Genomic DNA, 18,833 nt, shown 5'->3' on the forward strand with positions numbered 1-18,833 from the left:
CAGCAATTATACTACTAGGTATTTAACCAAAAGGATACAAAAATACAGATTCGAAGGGAAACATGCACCCCAATGTTTATAGCAGCATTACCAACAACAGCCAAATTATAGAAAGAGCCCAAATGCCCATCAATGGATGGACTGATGAATGGATAAAGTGGTACACACACACACACACACACACACACACACACACACACACACACACACACAGAGGAATATTACTCAGCCATAAAAAATACAGAAATCTTGCCATTTGCAATGATGTGGATGGAAGTAGAGAGTATTATGTTAAGCGAAATAAGTCAGAGAAAGACAAATACCATATGATTTCACTCATATGTGAGATATAAGAAACAAAACAAATGAACATAAGAAAGAAACGAGAAAGGTAAACCACAAAACCAACTGAACTATAGAGAACTGAGGGTTACTAGAGGTGAGGTGGGTGGGGATGAGTTAAATGGGTGATGGGCATCAAGGATGGCACTTGTGATGAGCACTGGGTGTAGTGTGTAAGTAATGAATCACTGAATCCTACACCTGAAAATAATATTATAGTGTTATTTAAATATTGTAATGAATTTAAATAAACACTTGAAGAAAAAGAAAAAATGAACTAGATATCATTTTTAAAATACACTACAGAAATGTCAACTTGCTGGTAATTAAAACATACACTTCACATTTTGATTGATCAAAGAAGCTTTCTTATTTTGTTTCTTTCAATTCCTGTTTCAAATAAAATATTAATGTTGAATATATTATATGCCATTTAGATTTCTTTTCATGAAAATATAAATAGTAAACTGAAAATAATGGTCTTTCCTCTAAAATATTTTGCTTTCAACGAAATCATAACAACATCAATATATTCATCAGTGATATTTAATTTTCACCAACATTAAGATTTACTCAAATAAGTAAACATTTTAATTCTTAGTATTATAGAAAATACTGCCATCTATTGAATTTTTAGGCCTTGATCTTCCAAATATTCCACAGCATTATAACAACTCTAGTCACAAGTGAGCTAAAGCTGTTGGATGATGTACAATTTTGCAAGAATTTCAAGTTCTTAGGGGAAGTTTTTTTAAATAATCAAGTTCTTACCATTTTATGGTCATTATTTGACATGTTTTTTTTTTCTCTTTCCCCAAATAGGTTATTCATTCTTACTTACTCAGAGGCAACTGTAAAAATACAGATCCTTTCATTTAGAGTGCAGAAAGTCTGCCTTATGAATTTTCATGTAAGTCACTGAATTTTATGTGCGTATTATTTATCAGAATAGTGAAGGTCATTGACTTTTTACCTACCTAAGAATAAATTAAGCAATAACTGCAATATAACAGTAACATAGTTAAAACCAGAAAAGGGCATTGCAAGAATCTCAAGAAGTGGAATACATTCCTTTCAACAGAAGGACTAATATCAAGGAAGCTTATACCCCAATATTTTTCTGTGAAGGAGAACTAGGTATCGCTTGGCTCCTTTAAGTAAATACTCAAGCCATAGAAATTTTGATTTGTTCTTCCACTCTGAATCTTGCAAGTGGCTCCCTTTCTTAACACTTTCCTGGCCACATGTATGCATTATGTATAATTGATCAGTGTCTATCCTCTCAGTTGGGCATGTACCAACTGGTCTCTCTTCTGCCCTCTGCCTCCTGACAGGGACAGGCAGTCTGGATCTTTATTTGTCTTGCATCCTAGGCCACTGGTTTTGCAACTACCTAGTGTAAAGTCTTCATAAAGGAAATTATCAGTCTAGCTCATTCCCTAGTTTTCAAAAACTTAGAGTTAATTTATTTCAAATAAAAATATAGTGATAACTTTAAATTAAAGTACAAGATATAACAATCTTCCTCAGGGCATGGTAGGTTAAAAGAAGAAAGAAAAAAGGGGAAAAACGCTTTGAAGGAATATTTTTGCAAAGTTTTGTGTGCAGATGTTTATATTAACGTTAATCACAGTAGTGGTGTAAGAACAATAACTGCCTGAGACAGGTGAAATGAGAAAGAAGTCAGAGGAGACCTGTAAAAACATCACATCTTCAGAGAAACAAACTGCTGGATCCATTTGATGACTGGGTATATTCTTTACATAAGTTGAATTGTATAAAGATTTGTGCATTTCATGGTGCTTCGTGAACATAAGCACTCATAATATATCTCTTTTTTCTCCAAGCATTTATAGTTTCCCATTATATATGTAGCCATTTGATGAGTTATGATGCTTAGAGGTAAATTAAAAAATAATTTATTGCAAGCCACTCTTGTCAAGGTGATACTAATTATTCTGAAAGCAGCATTGTGTTTAGTGCAATATGAGTACAGATTAAAGTATCTCTTAAGCAAGTCAGAGTGTGAGGTTCTGAGTGTGTACTGGCTCCGTTTCAAAACTCTAAGCACATGTCAGTGTGGCAGGGTTGGCATCTGCCTGTCATTCTGCATAGTCTGCTCCTGACTGAAGAAATGTAGACCTCCTTAGATAGGTTGGGTTCACTCAGAGAGTGCACGTTTATTCTGTTTCCTCATCAGGTATATAGTAGTTTTCCCCCATAAACTGGTGTTTCAAAATAACCCTGCTATTAATCAAAAGAATAAAATTAGGAATAATGTCTCCATATTTATTACCAGTACAATTTTCTGTTGATTTTTAAAATCAACTGTAATGGACTTGTAAATTTAAAAGTTAGTTTATGGAGAGAAGGAGGGAGAGAGAGAGTGAGAGATTCTATTTGTATCATGACCAAGCATTTATTGAATCTTTGTAGTGTATCCCTTAAGTTTCATTCTATTAAGAACTGTAATATTAATATATATCTTTAAAATAGCAGTGATAGTATCTATTTGAAAATAAGGTAGACAAGTTGCCTTTGTAAACTGTAATAAAGTTTATGTCCAATTGAGGTTAGCATTATTGCTCATTAAATTAAAAAAATCTTTGAACTTTAGTTTCTTTATCCTATAAAAGAATAGCACTCATAGAGTGGTATATGTGTATATGCAAATTGTGTGAACTAAGTGATAAAATAAAAACAAAAATGCACTGTAATTTGTAAAATGACAGAATTGATCTTTGTGGTTTAATGTAATGTGAACTTCTCTATGATTTATAATAAACCTACTTTCTTCATAGAACAAAGGACACATGAATGAATCAGGCCATATATTCTATCACTAGAGCCAATATATTTTTTTTAAAGATTTATTCATTTTAGCCAGGGGGGAGGGGCAAAGGGAGAGAGAGTCTGAAGCAGAGTCCATGCTGAGCATGGAGCCCAACACAGAGCTCAATCTCATGACCCTGAGATCAGGACCTGAGTGGAAACCAAGAGTTGGACGCTCAAACAACAGTGCCACCCAGGCACCCCATCTCTAAAACCAATATTTTAAATTGATGCTACCTAACTATGAACTTCACTTGCACGTCTTTTAACAATGGTAGTTTAAAAAAGTATTTAAATTCAACTCATTCACTCATTCATCTAGCAATCATTTATCAAGGGCTGGGCACTGATCTGAACATTTAAGGTTACATAGACAATTTAAGCATCATTCTTACTTAGAGAGACTCATAGTAGTAGAAGCCATATGTACCTATGGAAATAAATATAACATGAAAATGCCATGTAACAGAAAATAAGAATCGATTAACTCTGTTAATTCTGCAACAAATCTCAGAGAAAATTATAACAAGAATTTGAAACAGAAATGAGTATGGAAAATTCTGCATTGAATTAAGAATGTGCAAGGCTATTATGTTTTGGGAACAGGCAGTATTCCATCGTGGCTAAGCCTGGAGTGTACCAAGAGAAATATTAAGAGATAGAGCAGGGGAAGGCATTTCATAAGACTTGTGAAGAACCTGTATCGACATACCATGGTGTCTACTTTACTGCAGTTTTTAAACATCGTGTGTCAAAAGGACATATGGGATAGCACCCCTACAGGATTTTTATGATAATTAAAGATTCTTCTATAAAATGTCATCCACAATTTCTGCCACATTAAAAATACTAAAATATATTTCTTCCCATTCTAAGGATGTCATAAACACCATTTTTTTTTCAAACTCACAGAACTGACACCTTCTCCCTCTGAATTGTCTGAAAGTTTGTGCCCTCCATTCACAAGGTTCATATTCTACTGAGAGCCCACCTATTGTATTAGCTGCACTTTGCTGTGGGATGTTTTGTGTGTGTGCGTGTGTGTTGGTGGGGGGTGGATGCGGAGAGCATTTATTCTTAACATGGAGATTTGTTTTTTTTCAATTTCAGTCACCGAAAGCACATATGTAATTTTTTCTTTTTTTTCCAAGAGTAGAATGTCACCATCAGCATGTATTTTGGGTCTCTCCCTGTATACCTTAGTAATACATAACTGCTTTAGCAAATACAAAAGATACTTAGTGGTACTTAGTATCACTATATCATTTTTAGTATTTAACTGTAATGTAAACTGAAACACATATTTTTTAACATGACGGCAATTATCCACCAGGTTCAGGAGACAATAAGTGGAGGGATTTCTTTACTCTTGTGTACAAAAGGGAAACCATGTAGCACAAAAACAAAATATTCCCATTTAAGATAATAGTAACATGACATTATATATTTAAGTACTTCATTTTGTTTTATACAAATGAAGAATGATAAATGTAAATCATAAGAGACAAGTACATACTCTGAGGAAACCGTGGGGGGTTGTCATTGACATCAGTGAGGGTGATGTTGACCGTTGTCGATCCAGAAAGTCCTCCAACTTGCCCAGCCATGTCTTTGGCTTGAATGACCACCGAATAGTGTTCTCTGGCTTCTCTGTCCATATTGTGTAAGGCAGTTCTAATAACTCCTGTAATACATATTTTAAACAAAACAGTATGGATTATATATTAAATGAGAGGCAGCACAGATATATCTTTTTTCTTTCTGTTTTAAGAAGTGCATTTTTAAATGAAATACTTTCATGAGAAAGCCAGTCTTTTGAGACAAACAGTACCTTAAAATTTTTACTAAACCATCTCATTGAATCCTTTATTTAAAACCACAGGTCGCAAACCATTCTATTCATGGCAATTAAGATGCCTATTTCTTTGTGTTCCTTGTGGTGCCCTGGAGGGAAGCCACACAGCCCAAGCTTGTCCCTCTGCTGGATTACTAAATATTTCACAAGTTGTGCTCCTCACAAGTGTCAGATGAGATGATTTGAGAAGAGGTTAATTTTCCTCTTTACAGAACAATTTACATAGCTTCCTGACAGGGTTGTCAAAGTTTGATGATGGAAAACATTGAAGAATTGTGGGTACTTGAACAAAGATTGTAGGCAGGAGTCATTTTAACATTTATCAAGATTAAGAAAGTCACTATTTTTATCAGGAAATAACAGCTTCAATAAGAACTAGATCTAAGTACCAAGGCAAAATAAAGTGATGAAATTGATTCCAAAAATCCCATGTAAAAGTCACATTCTTGATCTCATAGTGCCAAAGGAGACATTAAAGGTACCTTTTTATGAACTAGTACTTGGATTCAATAAAGATATAAAAAATGTTATTTGTTATATCTCCATTTGTATCAAACATAGGTACATATAAATTTGATAGCTTTGTCAATAGAGCCTTAAATTTAAAAACTGAAACACATTTTCCAGAGGATCAAAGACTATTAACTGTGTTATTAAAAAAGTCCTCATGTAAATAAGCTGTATTATAAATAAGTATATACATATAGGCATATATGTATTTACATTTATATTATATATACATATAAATATACAAAAAAAATTTGCTACTCCACACATAGGTCAACATTTAACAACTACCTTTTTACTTTTTAAAAAATATTTGGATCATGTCACTTTTTTAAAAAAATAATTATTTATTTACTAGAGAGAGACTGAGAGAGAGCAAGCACAAGTGCGGCGAGGGGCAGAGGGAGAGGGACAAGGAGACTCGCCGCTGAGCGCACAGCCCAACACAGGACTCGATCTGAGAACCCTAAGATCATGAGATCCCAGGACCTTGAGATCATGACCTGAGCCAAAGTCAGAGGCTTAACCTACTGAGCCCCCCAGGTGCCCCATGGATCATGTCACTTTTTGAGAAAGGCACCAATGGCTTCAACCAAACACACAATTGATTAGTTAGCAGTGCAATTCATAAGACAATGCCAATTATAACTGCTAACTACAGAGTTTAACAAACACTTTTACAGACAGTATATTGATATAATGAGAGAAAATAGGGTTGTATATTCAAATTAAAAATAGTCTTTTAGAAGTGGAAGGGATTCGTCAATCAGTTTGAACACAGAACACTGAAGCAGTATTTTTGTTTTACCAAATTGATTGTATGTATAATGACTTTGAGAGGAGAGCCTCAGGAACCAGGAAAAGCGATCTCACAACTTTCAATATTTGTGAATTTTTAATTGAGGGAGTTCAGGAAAATTTTCCTGAAGCTAAATAAAACTGAAAATTATTCTCATCAAAAGAAATTATAATAATATGGTAATAAATGATTCATCTAATTCATGCATACAGAAAAGCCTCAAGCATCCTTATTAAAAAGAACAATGTTTTATCACATATGATAATTATATAAGAAGGAATTGAATTGATGCAGAAATGAACAAGAATTTATGAAAATATTTTATGAAAGAAACATATGCTTTCTAATATTTGAAAAAAAATAAAGATGTTCTAAAAAGAATACATTATAAATGGGACTTGCCTCTGGTGTGTAGAAGTTTGAGATTACTGTCCAGGATAATGTTTTACAATGAAATTACTTAAGTGTTATTTGCTAAATATAAAAATATAACAGTAAAATCAATCATTACATAGTAAATGATAGATATATTTATACAATTTGAATGTTATTCATTTAGGAGAATCGGAGAAGCGAAATCAGCACAAGCCCTATTTGACAGTACGAGTTTCAGTAATTTCATTCCATTGCCATTATATCCCCTCTTTCATAATACAGCTACATCTGACACAAAGTGAGACAAAACTTGTCAGCCCAATTTGTTTATGGAAAGAAAACAGTATGTCCAGGGTTGACATGTATTTCTCAGAAATGATTATCTAAGAACCCATTTCAACTCACAGTCCTCTTCAAGATGGTTCAGTGGATGTGCTTAGCTATGACCTCCCCCAAAGGCACATAGGTAACTGGAGAATGTTCTGTGAAATTGCCATAGGAATATAATCCCAGTATATGATAATCTCATTCTAACACATTGCCCAGATGCTTGTAAGTGGGCTATCCTAGAACACAGCTGATACACAGTAACTTTTTTCCCCTTTTAAATAGACTTTTTTAGAGCAGTTTTAGGTCCACAGCAAAACTGAGAAGAAAGTACAGTTACCATGAACCCTCTGCCGTACACACACACAGCTCCCCCACAATCAACATCCAGCATCAGAATGGCGCATTTGCTATGATTGATGAACCTAAGTTGAACCTCATTATCACCCAAAGTCCTTAGTTTATATTAGGGATCACTCAGTGTCGTACCTTCTATGGGTTTGGACAAACGCATAATGAAATGTATCCAACATTAGAGTATCAGAATAATTTAACTGCCTTAAAAATCTTTTCTGCTCCATCTATTTATCTCTCCCTCCCTCAACACCTGGCAACCACTGATCTTTTTATACTTTCTTCATAATTGTGTCTTTTTCAGAAAGTCATATAATTGGAATCATACAGTGTATATAGTCTTTTCAGATTGTCTTTTCCGTTTGGTAATAAGTATTTAAAGATTCTCCATGCCTTTTCATGGCTTGATAGCTCATTTCTTTTTAGTACTAGGTGATATTCCATTCTTTGGATATATAGTTTGTGTATACATTCACCTACTTAAGGAAATCTTGGTTACTTCCAAGTTTTGGTAATTATGAATGAAACTGCTATAAATTACCTGTATACTGTTTTTTTGTGTGAACATAAGTTTTCAAGTCCTTAAGTAAATACCAAGGAGCATGATTCCTGGATCATATGGTAAGAGACTGTTCAATTTTGTAAGAAACTGCCAAACTGCCAAAGTGGCTGTACGATTTTGCATTCCCATCAGCATTAACGAGAGTTGCTGTTGCTCCACGTCCCGGCCAACATTTGTTGTAGTCAATTCGGCCATTGTATTGGGGGTATAGTGGTATCTTGTTGTTTTCATTTGCATTTCCCTGGGCATGTGATGTTGTCTTCCTATTAAGGAATAAGAAATATCTCTGCATTTATTTAGTTGTTTCTTTCATCTGGATTTTGTAGTTTTCCTCATAAAAAGTTTGTACCTTCTATGTTAGATTTATAAATAAGTATTGCTTTTGGGGGGAAGTTAGACTAAATGGTATTGTGTTTTTAAATCAAATTCCACTTGTTCATTGTTATTATATAGGAAAGTGATTGATTTTTATATATTAACTTTATACCTTAAAATCTTGCTATAATGCTTATTGGTTCCAGGATATTTTGTTGTTGTTTTTGATTCCTTTGGATTTTCTACGTATACAATTATGTCATCTGTGAACAGAGATCATTTTATTTCTTCTTTCCTAAACTGCATAGCTTTTATTTCCTAAGAAATATCTTATTGCATTAGCTAGAATTTCTAGTATGACATTTTTCTTTTTTTTTTTTTTTTAAGATTTTATTTACTTGACAGAGAGACAGTCAGTCAGAGAGGGAACACAAGCAGGGGGAGTGGGAGAGGAAGAAGCAGGCTCCCACAGAGGAGCCCGATGCAGGGCTCGATGCTAGGACTCCGGGATCACACCCTGAGCGGAAGGCAGAAGCTTAACAACTGAGCCACCCAGGCGCCCCTCTGGTATGACATTCTAAAAGAATGGTGAAGGGGTGCTTGGGTGACTCAGTCGGTTAAGCATACAACTCTTGATTTCAGCCCAGGTCATTATCTCAGGGTTGTGAGATTGAGCCCCACATTTGGCTCTGTACTGGGCATGGAGCCTGCTTGGGATTCTTACTCTCCCTCTCTCTCTGTCCCTCACCCTCAGCTGGGGTGCATGGTCTCTCTCTCTCTCTCTGTCTCTTAAAAAATAAAAATAAATAAAAATAAAAGAGTGATAGAAAATAAATACAATAAAATAAAATAAATAAAATAAAAAAATAAAATAAAATGAAATAGTGGTAAGAGGGGACATCCTACCTTGTTCCTGATCTCAATGGGGAAGCTTTGAATTTCTCACATTAAGCATGACATTAGCTGTAGGGTTTTTGTAGATTATCTTGAACAAGTTGAGGACATTTCTCTGAATTCTTAGTTTGCTACATAGTAGCTTTTAAAAGCTGGGAATGTACTTTTTAGCAGAAGAGATTCTTAGCACTTTCAGAGAAGAATGTCTTTCCTCATTCAGATTATGCATTTTTCAGCAGTAAATGATAAACAGTATTAGTGAATGAGTTATTTCTTAAGCAAATTTTGCAAATGTGTTTCAGATGAATTGATTATTAAGATTAAAAATATAAAACATATTCTAATTTTATAGTTTAAAGTGTTAATGTATTACCTGATTATTTGAAACAAATGTATAGTATTGGGTCAAACAGGTTTTAACATCCCTTGTCCAAGATCACAAGATAGGACAAAATCTGGTCGTTCCTGCTCCTTGGTCCCTCTTACTCTGCAGAACACTTCTGTACGTGCTCCAAGTAGCCAGAATTATCATGAACTCTTCTTGTTCTGTGCATCTATTATTGGATAATTTCATCATCATGAATAAACAATCATTTGTTCATGTTGGTGAATATTTGCATAGATATTGAATCATTAAGCTATTTTTATAAATATTCTGATTTGATAAATTTTTCAGAAAATATAAAAAATGTTGAAAGAAGTTAGGAAAACAATGGCAAACATTTATATTTTCCCAATATTTTGAGAAAGAAATAAAGAAAAAAAGCAAGTTAAAAAGTAATTGTAATTTACTTTCCATTCTCAATGCTTAGCACAATAGCTGGCTTTTTTAATAGAATTAAATATATATTTTGAATAAGCATTCACACACACACACACACACACTTTTCCCCTACTTTTATCTAGGAAGCTACATTTGAAAAGAATGACAATATTAAACAAAATTACTTTAAAGAAATCAAATATGAGTTAAATGTGAAGCTATCTACATAGAGTGACTTTATATTCTGATTTTCCCAAGTCATTTTCAGAATATCCCTGTCTTTGCTTAACTATTAAAGCACTCCCTTTCATTCTAAACAGTGTTCTAGTCTGGATGATCAATAATTGAGTCAGCCCAATTTTTTTAAACATTTTTTAAAAGCTTTTATTTATTTGAGAGAGAGAGTGAGAGAGAGGGAGAGGATGAGCTGGGAGAGAGGCAGCTGGAGAGGGAGAGGCACACTTCCCGCTGGGCAGGGAGACTGATGCAGGGCTCGATCCCAGAACCCTGGGATCATGACCTGAGCCAAAGGCAGACACTTAACTGACTGAGCTATCCAGGTGCCCCAAGTCGGCCTAATTTTTACAGTATTGCTAGTGACTTTAAAATTTGACTCTGATTCAAAATTACCTTGAGATTGTCTTAAAAAGTAAATGCCTTGGACCCAGGCCCCAGAAACTCTGATTTAGTAGTTTGGAGTGGGTCTGGTCTACTTGCAGGTCTAACTGATTACTGCATTGGTCTGCTAGGGCTGCCATGAAAAAAATACCATAGACTCAGTGGCTAAAACAATAGAAATTTATTTCATACATTTTATAGAGGCTGGGAAGTCAAGACGTCAGTTTCTTGGTGAGGGCTCTCTTCCTGGCTTGTAGGCAGCTGCCTTCTCACTATGTCTTCATATGGCTTTCCCCCAGTTTGTGCACAAGGAGAAAAAGAGAAAGACGGCTCTCTTGTGCTTCTTATAAATCCACTAATCCTGTCATGAGGGCCCCATCCTAATGACTTAACTAAACCTAATTACCTTTTAAAGGCCCCATCTCAAAATAACATCACTTTGGGAGTTAGGGTTTCAACATAATGAATTTTGGGGGTTACACAAGTATTCAGTCCATCGATGATTTAAAAATTGCCCCCCATAGATGGAGACCAAAGAAAGAGGCAGACCACTTCAGATTATTAGGTGGCAGTTTTAATAAGCAAAGGAAGTTACATATAAGACTGGCCTTGGAAAGCTGTAAGATGACTATGTCTCATACTTACCCACCAGAATATTCTCTAAAAGTTTATATAGAGGCCTTAAGTGGTTTCAGTCATATATACAGTCTAGAGAGTCTCAACAATACACTGTTCACTCAGGCTGCTTTCTTAAAAAACTCCTTCCACCGTGGGAACAGGAGGGTAGAAAGAATATTCCAAGGACAAGGGAAGAGGTGAGGAATCTCTGATTTCCTGGGTTCAGCTTGTGGGTCAACTGGAGGTCATATCCTCTTAATGACCACACGCAATAACCATAACAACTCCTTCAGGTGAGCCCCGAGCAAATGGGTGCAGGCCATAGTTTGAAAAGAGACAACTCAAAAGACGATGTGCTGCCACTATATATTTATACATTTCTTTACTTTTTATATCCATCTTTTCATTCCAATAAATGAATATACATATGGGGATACACACCTGCACACAGACAACAAATATATACAATGGTAATGTTCATTTTTCAAAACTGTGAAGCCTAACTCATGTACAAGGCTTGGATAGACTATATTTGCACAGTCCAAGTAAGAAATTAGGTCTGTTTGGTTGTTTCTATCATGTATCCATCTACCCAGTGATTGTACTATAACTTAGTTTTGCCTTCCAAATAAACTTGATAAAAAGGACACACCTACTACATGGTCTATTCTTTAAGTAAATTTTTAAAGAAAAAAATACAGAGCAGCTAAATTGATTACCTAAAATTATTTCATTGGTTCTTTTTGTTTTGTTTTTATTAAAAACACGTTCATTAACTGGTAATGCCTTATTCTAGGTATTTGTTGGATAAGCTTCACTAGCAATGTTTACTTCAAAAATTTTAACTGGAAATGTTGCCTTTTATTCTCTTGTGAAGCTGGGTTGAATCAACAGGATGTGATTACCCTTGCATCATTTTGTTTTGTTTCTTATTACCTTCCTGGTAAACAATTGTAGGTGCCCCACTGCCTGCAAATTACCTTCTGACTACTGCTTCCCAATCACCTTGATATGGAGGGGCTTGTAACTGGGAATTACTCTCTGCTGAATACAAGTTCATAACATTGAAAACTCATCTGTGGTTATAAGCATTACTTGTTGAACCTGGCTCACTGGCCTACCATATGTTTTTTTTTCTCTGACTGACAATATTCATATAGAGCAGTATATCCTCCAAAATGTGTTCTTGCATTTTTACCTGCTAAAAAGAATTTAACATGGAAATGTACAAAACTAGTTCCTTAGATAATACTACATAAGACCGCAAAATAAAATTCCTAAAGATCAGAACAAATAAACCAGCATGCACATTCAGGTTCCTACAGAAACACCCAAGGTCCACATATGCATTTGCAAGAGAAATGGGCATGCTTTCTTCCATGTCTAAACTACCATACACACTTTGACTCCTTCTTATGTTTCCTTCCTAATTTACTCAACTACTCATTCATTTATTTAAAGTCTATCATATCATTATGTAATGTATATTAAAATATATAGGAGCCCCCTGTATTTTTCTAATGGGGCACAAGGACCACTTCATAACAAAATCATATGGAGTGCCAACTATCATGCAAATTTAAGGAAGCCACCTTTGATCTACTGAATTAGAAGCTGGGGGAGTGGGCCAAAGTATCAGTTTTTGTGACAAGCTCCTTCCATGATTCTCATGAATGATCAAATTTGAGATATCCACCTAGTGTTGAGAAGACAAGATATCTGTCCTCCAGATGCTCATATTTCATTGGAAGATGTTTCTTTAAAATAATATGAACACTGAGAGATTTAGAAATGTTTCGAAGTTTCATTAATCATTTTCTACATGTTGACACTTAAAATCTTGGCAGTAAAAATTCAACTTTCCAACGGCCTATGCTTTACTAGGTATCTGGAAGATTTGTTATGCTAGCTATTCAATTGCTGTTTGTTTCAATATTTAGTATATTATATACTATAACTATTTAGCTACATATTTCCCTACTGACTTCGTAAGGATAACGTGGTTTCCATAAGTTCTTGTCTATACTGAAAGCAAAAACATTTAGGCATTAAATCTATATGTATCCATCACCAGCACAGCTCCAGAAATATATTTTCTTCATTCATCACCAATTCAATGTATGCCGAATGTGTTTCTGCTTTGTATAAAATGTGGAATACAGAAACATATAGAGTAGAGCTTATGACATTAGAATTTTATGATTATGGTATTTACTGATAGGGAGGTATATATACAAATATGGGAAATTAATCGATACATAAAATATATTTTATTAACCGGTAAACAAAAGCCAGACATCAGAAGTCATAGTCATCAAAATGGATGAGTATGATCAAAGAGTACTTTATGGTAGAATAGAGTATTTGTAGATTATGGAAGTGTGAATGGAGAAATAGGATATCCATGGAAAGGAGAACTGGTAAGAACAAAGGTGAGGATCTGGGAAGTGCATAGCTGTATAAAGAAAACTGGATTTATTGGAAAATGATTTTTGGAGAATAGTAGAGATTAGGTACTCAGTGATTAAAATACTCCGAATATTTCTGTTTTGGTCCTCAAGTGACTGAAAGTTTGAATAGCTCTGTTGCTGCCTCTGTGGAAAATGTGACTAAGCTCCGCTACTTGTCAGATGTTATTACTGACTGTGGCTGAGCAGATGAGCTTATCTATAGCTACATTTAGCACATGTGAGACTCTAAAGTTCCAGGGGATAATAGATTACTTCAGATTTTATTTATATTTTTGTTATACAATTGATTTTATTTTTAAAGAAAAATATATAATACTCTATAAAACCCTGGCATCCCAGAATTAAAACAAGAACAAAAAGAAACCCTCAACATATTTAGCTTCAAGCTATGACTCATGGAATTAACAACCATAAATTCATGAAGGAAGACATTTTTATGCTTTAGTAGGAAGATTCAATTTTTCCTCGTCTATATTTTTTTCTCTTCCTACCGTTAAAATTGATGGTGAAGCATTTTATTTCTCCTGAGGAGAAAAGGAAGGAGAATTCGTATGTTTTGAGTATGGACTATGACTCAGACACTCCCTTCAGGTATACATCTCATATATTTTGTTCATACACTCGATGAGAGAAAAAGCTCAAAGCTTAAGTCACTCTCCCCAGACCAGAAACTTGCAAAACTTGAAATATAACCCAGGATTTCCTGAAATTAAAATCCTAATGCAACTGTGGCATTATCAAAAGGAATTAACCTTGTGGAGTCTATAGGAAAGGCTTGGCCTGTTTTGAAAGACAGACAGGAAAAGAGGGAAAGGGTAAAGGAGAGGGGGAGACAGAGAAGAGAAGTAGAGGGGAACATCATCACAAAAGTAGGTATTAGACCCTCTGCGGATTTAGAGGCATAAATCAGACAGATTGAAAGAGAATATAATTGCATTGATACATTGTTAAAGATACTTCTCATTTTGAATGGTTTATTTGTAATTTTTTCCTTTTTTTTGCATTTTGTTTATTTTTATATCTGTTATTGGTGTATCAATGTAAGCTATAACTTCAAAAGGTCAGTCTTGCTAGTTAACATATTTAATAAGTATACCAATAAAATCATAGGGCTGCCAGGGCATTTCTGCAGGCCAAATAGTCTACACATTTTCAGGCTTTCAGCATAAAGGGATTGCAAGAATAAAAAGGGTAAGAAAACTGCCCAAGGACAGAGAGGTATGAAATAGCCAACATTTAGTCTGTATAATTAGAATTCAGACCCTGCTGTCACAATCACTTCACTGTGATTTTCTGATTCCTTGTGAGTTCAGGGAAAATACTACAAAAGAGGCTGAAATGGATTTTGGAAAGGTGTCTGCATCTTGCCACTGTGTTTCAAGAGCAGTCTCTGGTTGTCTTGACCTGGTTGGGTTCTAATAGCATTGGAATCCAACTTCTGAGGAAAATCAAATGTCAGGCAAATTGTGGATAATTCTGGGTAACTAAAAGATGTGACTCCAAAAGCTAAGGATTGAGTCTCCCCCCCCACCTTAATTTGAGAAAGAGAGAGAGCATGAGTGGAGGGGAGGGGCAGAGGGAGAAGGAGAAGCAGACTCCCCACTGAGCAGGGAGCCTGACACAGGGTTCTATCCCAGGACCCTGAGATCATGACCTGAGCCAAAGGCAGACGCTTAACCAACTGAGCCACCCAGTCACCCCAGGATTAGTCTTTTGTTCAACAGAAGAAAGACTGATATACTTAGAAACCGAAGATTCATCTTGCTCCAAGTGGCCAACAACTGTTTATGTTCTTCTTTTTGCAGGGAATCAAATATCAATACCACTAATCACAGTTGAACTATGATTGATTTGATGAATACAGTACAGTGGAAGTCACATTATAATGCAATTTTGGCCCTGGACTTAAGAGGACTGAAAACTTCTACCTTGAACTTTGAGAGCCCTAAGCTATCATGTAAGTAGTTTAGCTACCCAGCGAAAGAGACCACATAGAGAAGCCCTGAGATAGAAAGGGCAAGAGATCCATCTGAGATCCTCCAGCTCTTCCCACTGAAGCAATAGGCAGATGAATAGACACATCTTTAAACATACACACAAGTCCAGGTGTCAGCTGAATGCTACCAAATAACCACGCCAATGCCACATGGATCAAAGAATTGCCCAGACAAGCCCTGCTCAACTTCCTGATTTCCAAAATTCCTGTTGTTTTGAAAGCTCTGGGTTTTGGGGTAGTTTGCTACATAACAATGTCATTCAAATTTGGAATACACACGCACACACAGATACATATACATACACACATATGAACATGCAGACACATGCACACAGACATACACATATAGTACATGCATACACACATTTATTACTCATAGTTGGCTTTCTAGATCTACCCCAACACCATTAAATCAAGACTGTGCATTTCCTAAGTACTATTTTTTCTTCTCTCTCTCTCTCTCTAACCTACCCACCCAACCCTTCTCTCCAGAACTGGAGTGCATATACACATACATATACAGAAACACATATATTTCAAATATTTCAGTTATGGTACATGTAAATGTATTTTATCAGTCCAGGTAAAAATAGTATTTGTAGAATAAAGAGAAGAGGTAAAATGAAACCAACGTCCATATAATTGATATGCAATGAACACATGGAATAAAACTTCCTATAAATAATGGAGTTTTAAGATTCTTATTATCTGGAAATTTGCATGCTATGGGGAATAATAACATTATGATATTTATGAGATTTTATAATCAAGACAATAAGAAATATAATTTCAAAGTTTTAAAATCTTAAATAAAAATATTTTATTACTAAATATTGAATGTTTATAGAAATACACTAACTTAAATAGAAATGCATTTCCTTGGAAAATAATAATAAAACAATAATTAAAAAGAAATCTGGAAGTACTAATTAAGTATGATTATCCCAAAATAGCTTGTTCACACGATTTGTAAAAATTTGATGGGCTCAAAATGCAAATACAAGTAACAAATATTAAGTTTATCATGTAGATATATTATGCCTGTTTAAACATTGGCATTTTTTTTGCTTCTTTCTCTACAATTTATTTTTTTCTCTTTAGTTTGTGTTTATGATGCTTAAAACAAATTTAAAAAAGGTAAGATGCTTGATATAGGAATTTTTTTATTGCAGTTACTATTCAAGAAAGGGTACTTAATATGAATATATTGAAAATCTGGAATATTTGTTGAAACAACTATATTTAAAGCCTTTAATTAAGAAAAATATTAAAACATTGCTTTATATATATATGTATATATCTTTTCATTTTTATTATATATAAACATACATATATATGCACATATAAATGACTGTATAATTCTATTGGTAAAGATATAGTTGACAACATAGGTCCATAAGTAACTCAAAATTGACGATTCCTACTATAGTACTAATTTATTATGCCATCTGCTTTCTTGACTTTTAAAAGAAAGTTTTATTTTCCTTTTAGAGTATCATTTTATTTTATGATGCTTTATGTCATACTTCAATAATTATTGTCATTTTCAATAAGCTATTTATCACATTATACATGCTATATATCTGAATATGTATGTATGCATATATATTATAAACTTGTGTTATATATTTCACATATAACAAATATGCAATACTGCAGCAAACTCATCAATCTAATCCCTAAAATTATCTTTAAGATTTCAAGGCTATGCATGATATTTATTTCCTCTGGCACATAATCTAACCACCTTAAGGCAGTTGTGGACAATTCAATTGACTATTAAGTTTTGACAATAAAAATTAGAATGTAGTCAGATGATTATAGTATATTCAAGGAGCAAAATGAGAAAAGTAAACATAATTTTAAAACATAGAAAAGTAATCTCTTGGCTTTCAAGGATGGTCATGCATTCTTACTGCCTTTGATCTTTTAAATATAAGTCTGAAGTGAAAACATAACTAAATCATTTAACCATGACATTACCTATATTTTCCTGGAAACTTTAAGAATGATAAGAGGTTAACATCTCTGATAGTATTTGGAGAAAGATATCACAATGATTGTGTAAATGTGACTGATAAATCAATTTTGGATGTCTGTCATTAATTTATAGGTAAATTTATTATTAATTAGTAACTAATGAGTACCCATTGTGACTCCAGTATCACTGAGAGGCAGTACAGTAAAATCATGTGAATAGGGACACAAGTTATTAATAACCCTTCCAGCACAGAGGCGGGTCACACAGTCACAGGAATATTAAGTAACACAAAGAAACATGACTATTTTATAGAAAGAATCATATTCCTGGGAAAGAGTTTTCCTTGTGTGTTAGAGCCTCATCTGTTCATACTCTTGAATGGTTCAAGTGAGCAATAATAGTACCCTGGATACATTCTTAACATTTACTAGATGTAAGTGATGCAGTAAGTTAATAATCTGGTAACATCTTTAACTAGCAGCTAAATGATAATAAGAGAATGTACAACATAGAAAGGTAGGTACTATGTTCTAATTTAAATGGTATTCACAAAATATTTGAGTGCTTGTTGAGTTATGTAAATGCAAAATGCTGTTGTTTCTTACTGTGTGATAGAAACATGACATAGAATTTATTATTTTTTGATAATGTGAGGCATGGAAGATGAATCCATCAATATATGAACAGATATTTCATCCTTTGATAAATAGAGTAAAGAGAAAGTCCTGAACACATGAAAGATGAGGCTGGAAGGGTTTTTCTTATATGATTTGAGGAGTGGGGCTTTTGGTCAGTATCTGAGTGTTTTTGCAAGAAGGGATTCCTAGGCAATAAAAATACAGCTAAGGAGCAAACATTAAAAACTAGTTTTATTCTCTCAAGCCATACAATTTTACTGTGTTTTCCTAACATTTGGATTCATGGGAGTAATATGTTGTTGGTGAGTGAAATTGCAACCACAGAAATAGAAGGAATGATTAAAAACTGATAAATATGTCCTGCCGTTGATTACTGAGAATATGAGATACTTTGACATGTCGTTCAAAAAAGGAAATTGTGCTTAATAAAACAGATTTATTGAGAATCTATTCCACAGCAGAAAAAAAAAAAAAATTGAAGGATAGATCTTGCATATGTTGAGTAGGGATATGAACCACTCAACATACGTAAAATAGTAAAACCAGACAGATAAAATAGAAAGTTTCCACTAAATGTTAACTTTTA

The 18,833-nt window shown here is 34.2% G+C and overlaps 1 protein-coding gene across 2 annotated transcripts in view; it reads right to left on the bottom strand.

Moving 5' to 3' along the window:
- CDH18 (cadherin 18) overlaps window positions 1-18,833 on the bottom strand; it is a 310,963-nt gene that overhangs the window by 105,325 nt on the left and 186,805 nt on the right. For both annotated transcript variants that reach the window (XM_026506724.4, XM_057312395.1), the window contains exon 4: window positions 4,691-4,858. In XM_026506724.4, the coding sequence (XP_026362509.3) occupies window positions 4,691-4,858 (168 nt within the window). The remainder of the gene's footprint in view (window positions 1-4,690; window positions 4,859-18,833) is intronic.

Source organism: Ursus arctos, unplaced genomic scaffold (assembly GCF_023065955.2).
Source record: "Ursus arctos isolate Adak ecotype North America unplaced genomic scaffold, UrsArc2.0 scaffold_15, whole genome shotgun sequence".
NCBI lineage: Eukaryota > Metazoa > Chordata > Mammalia > Carnivora > Ursidae > Ursus > Ursus arctos.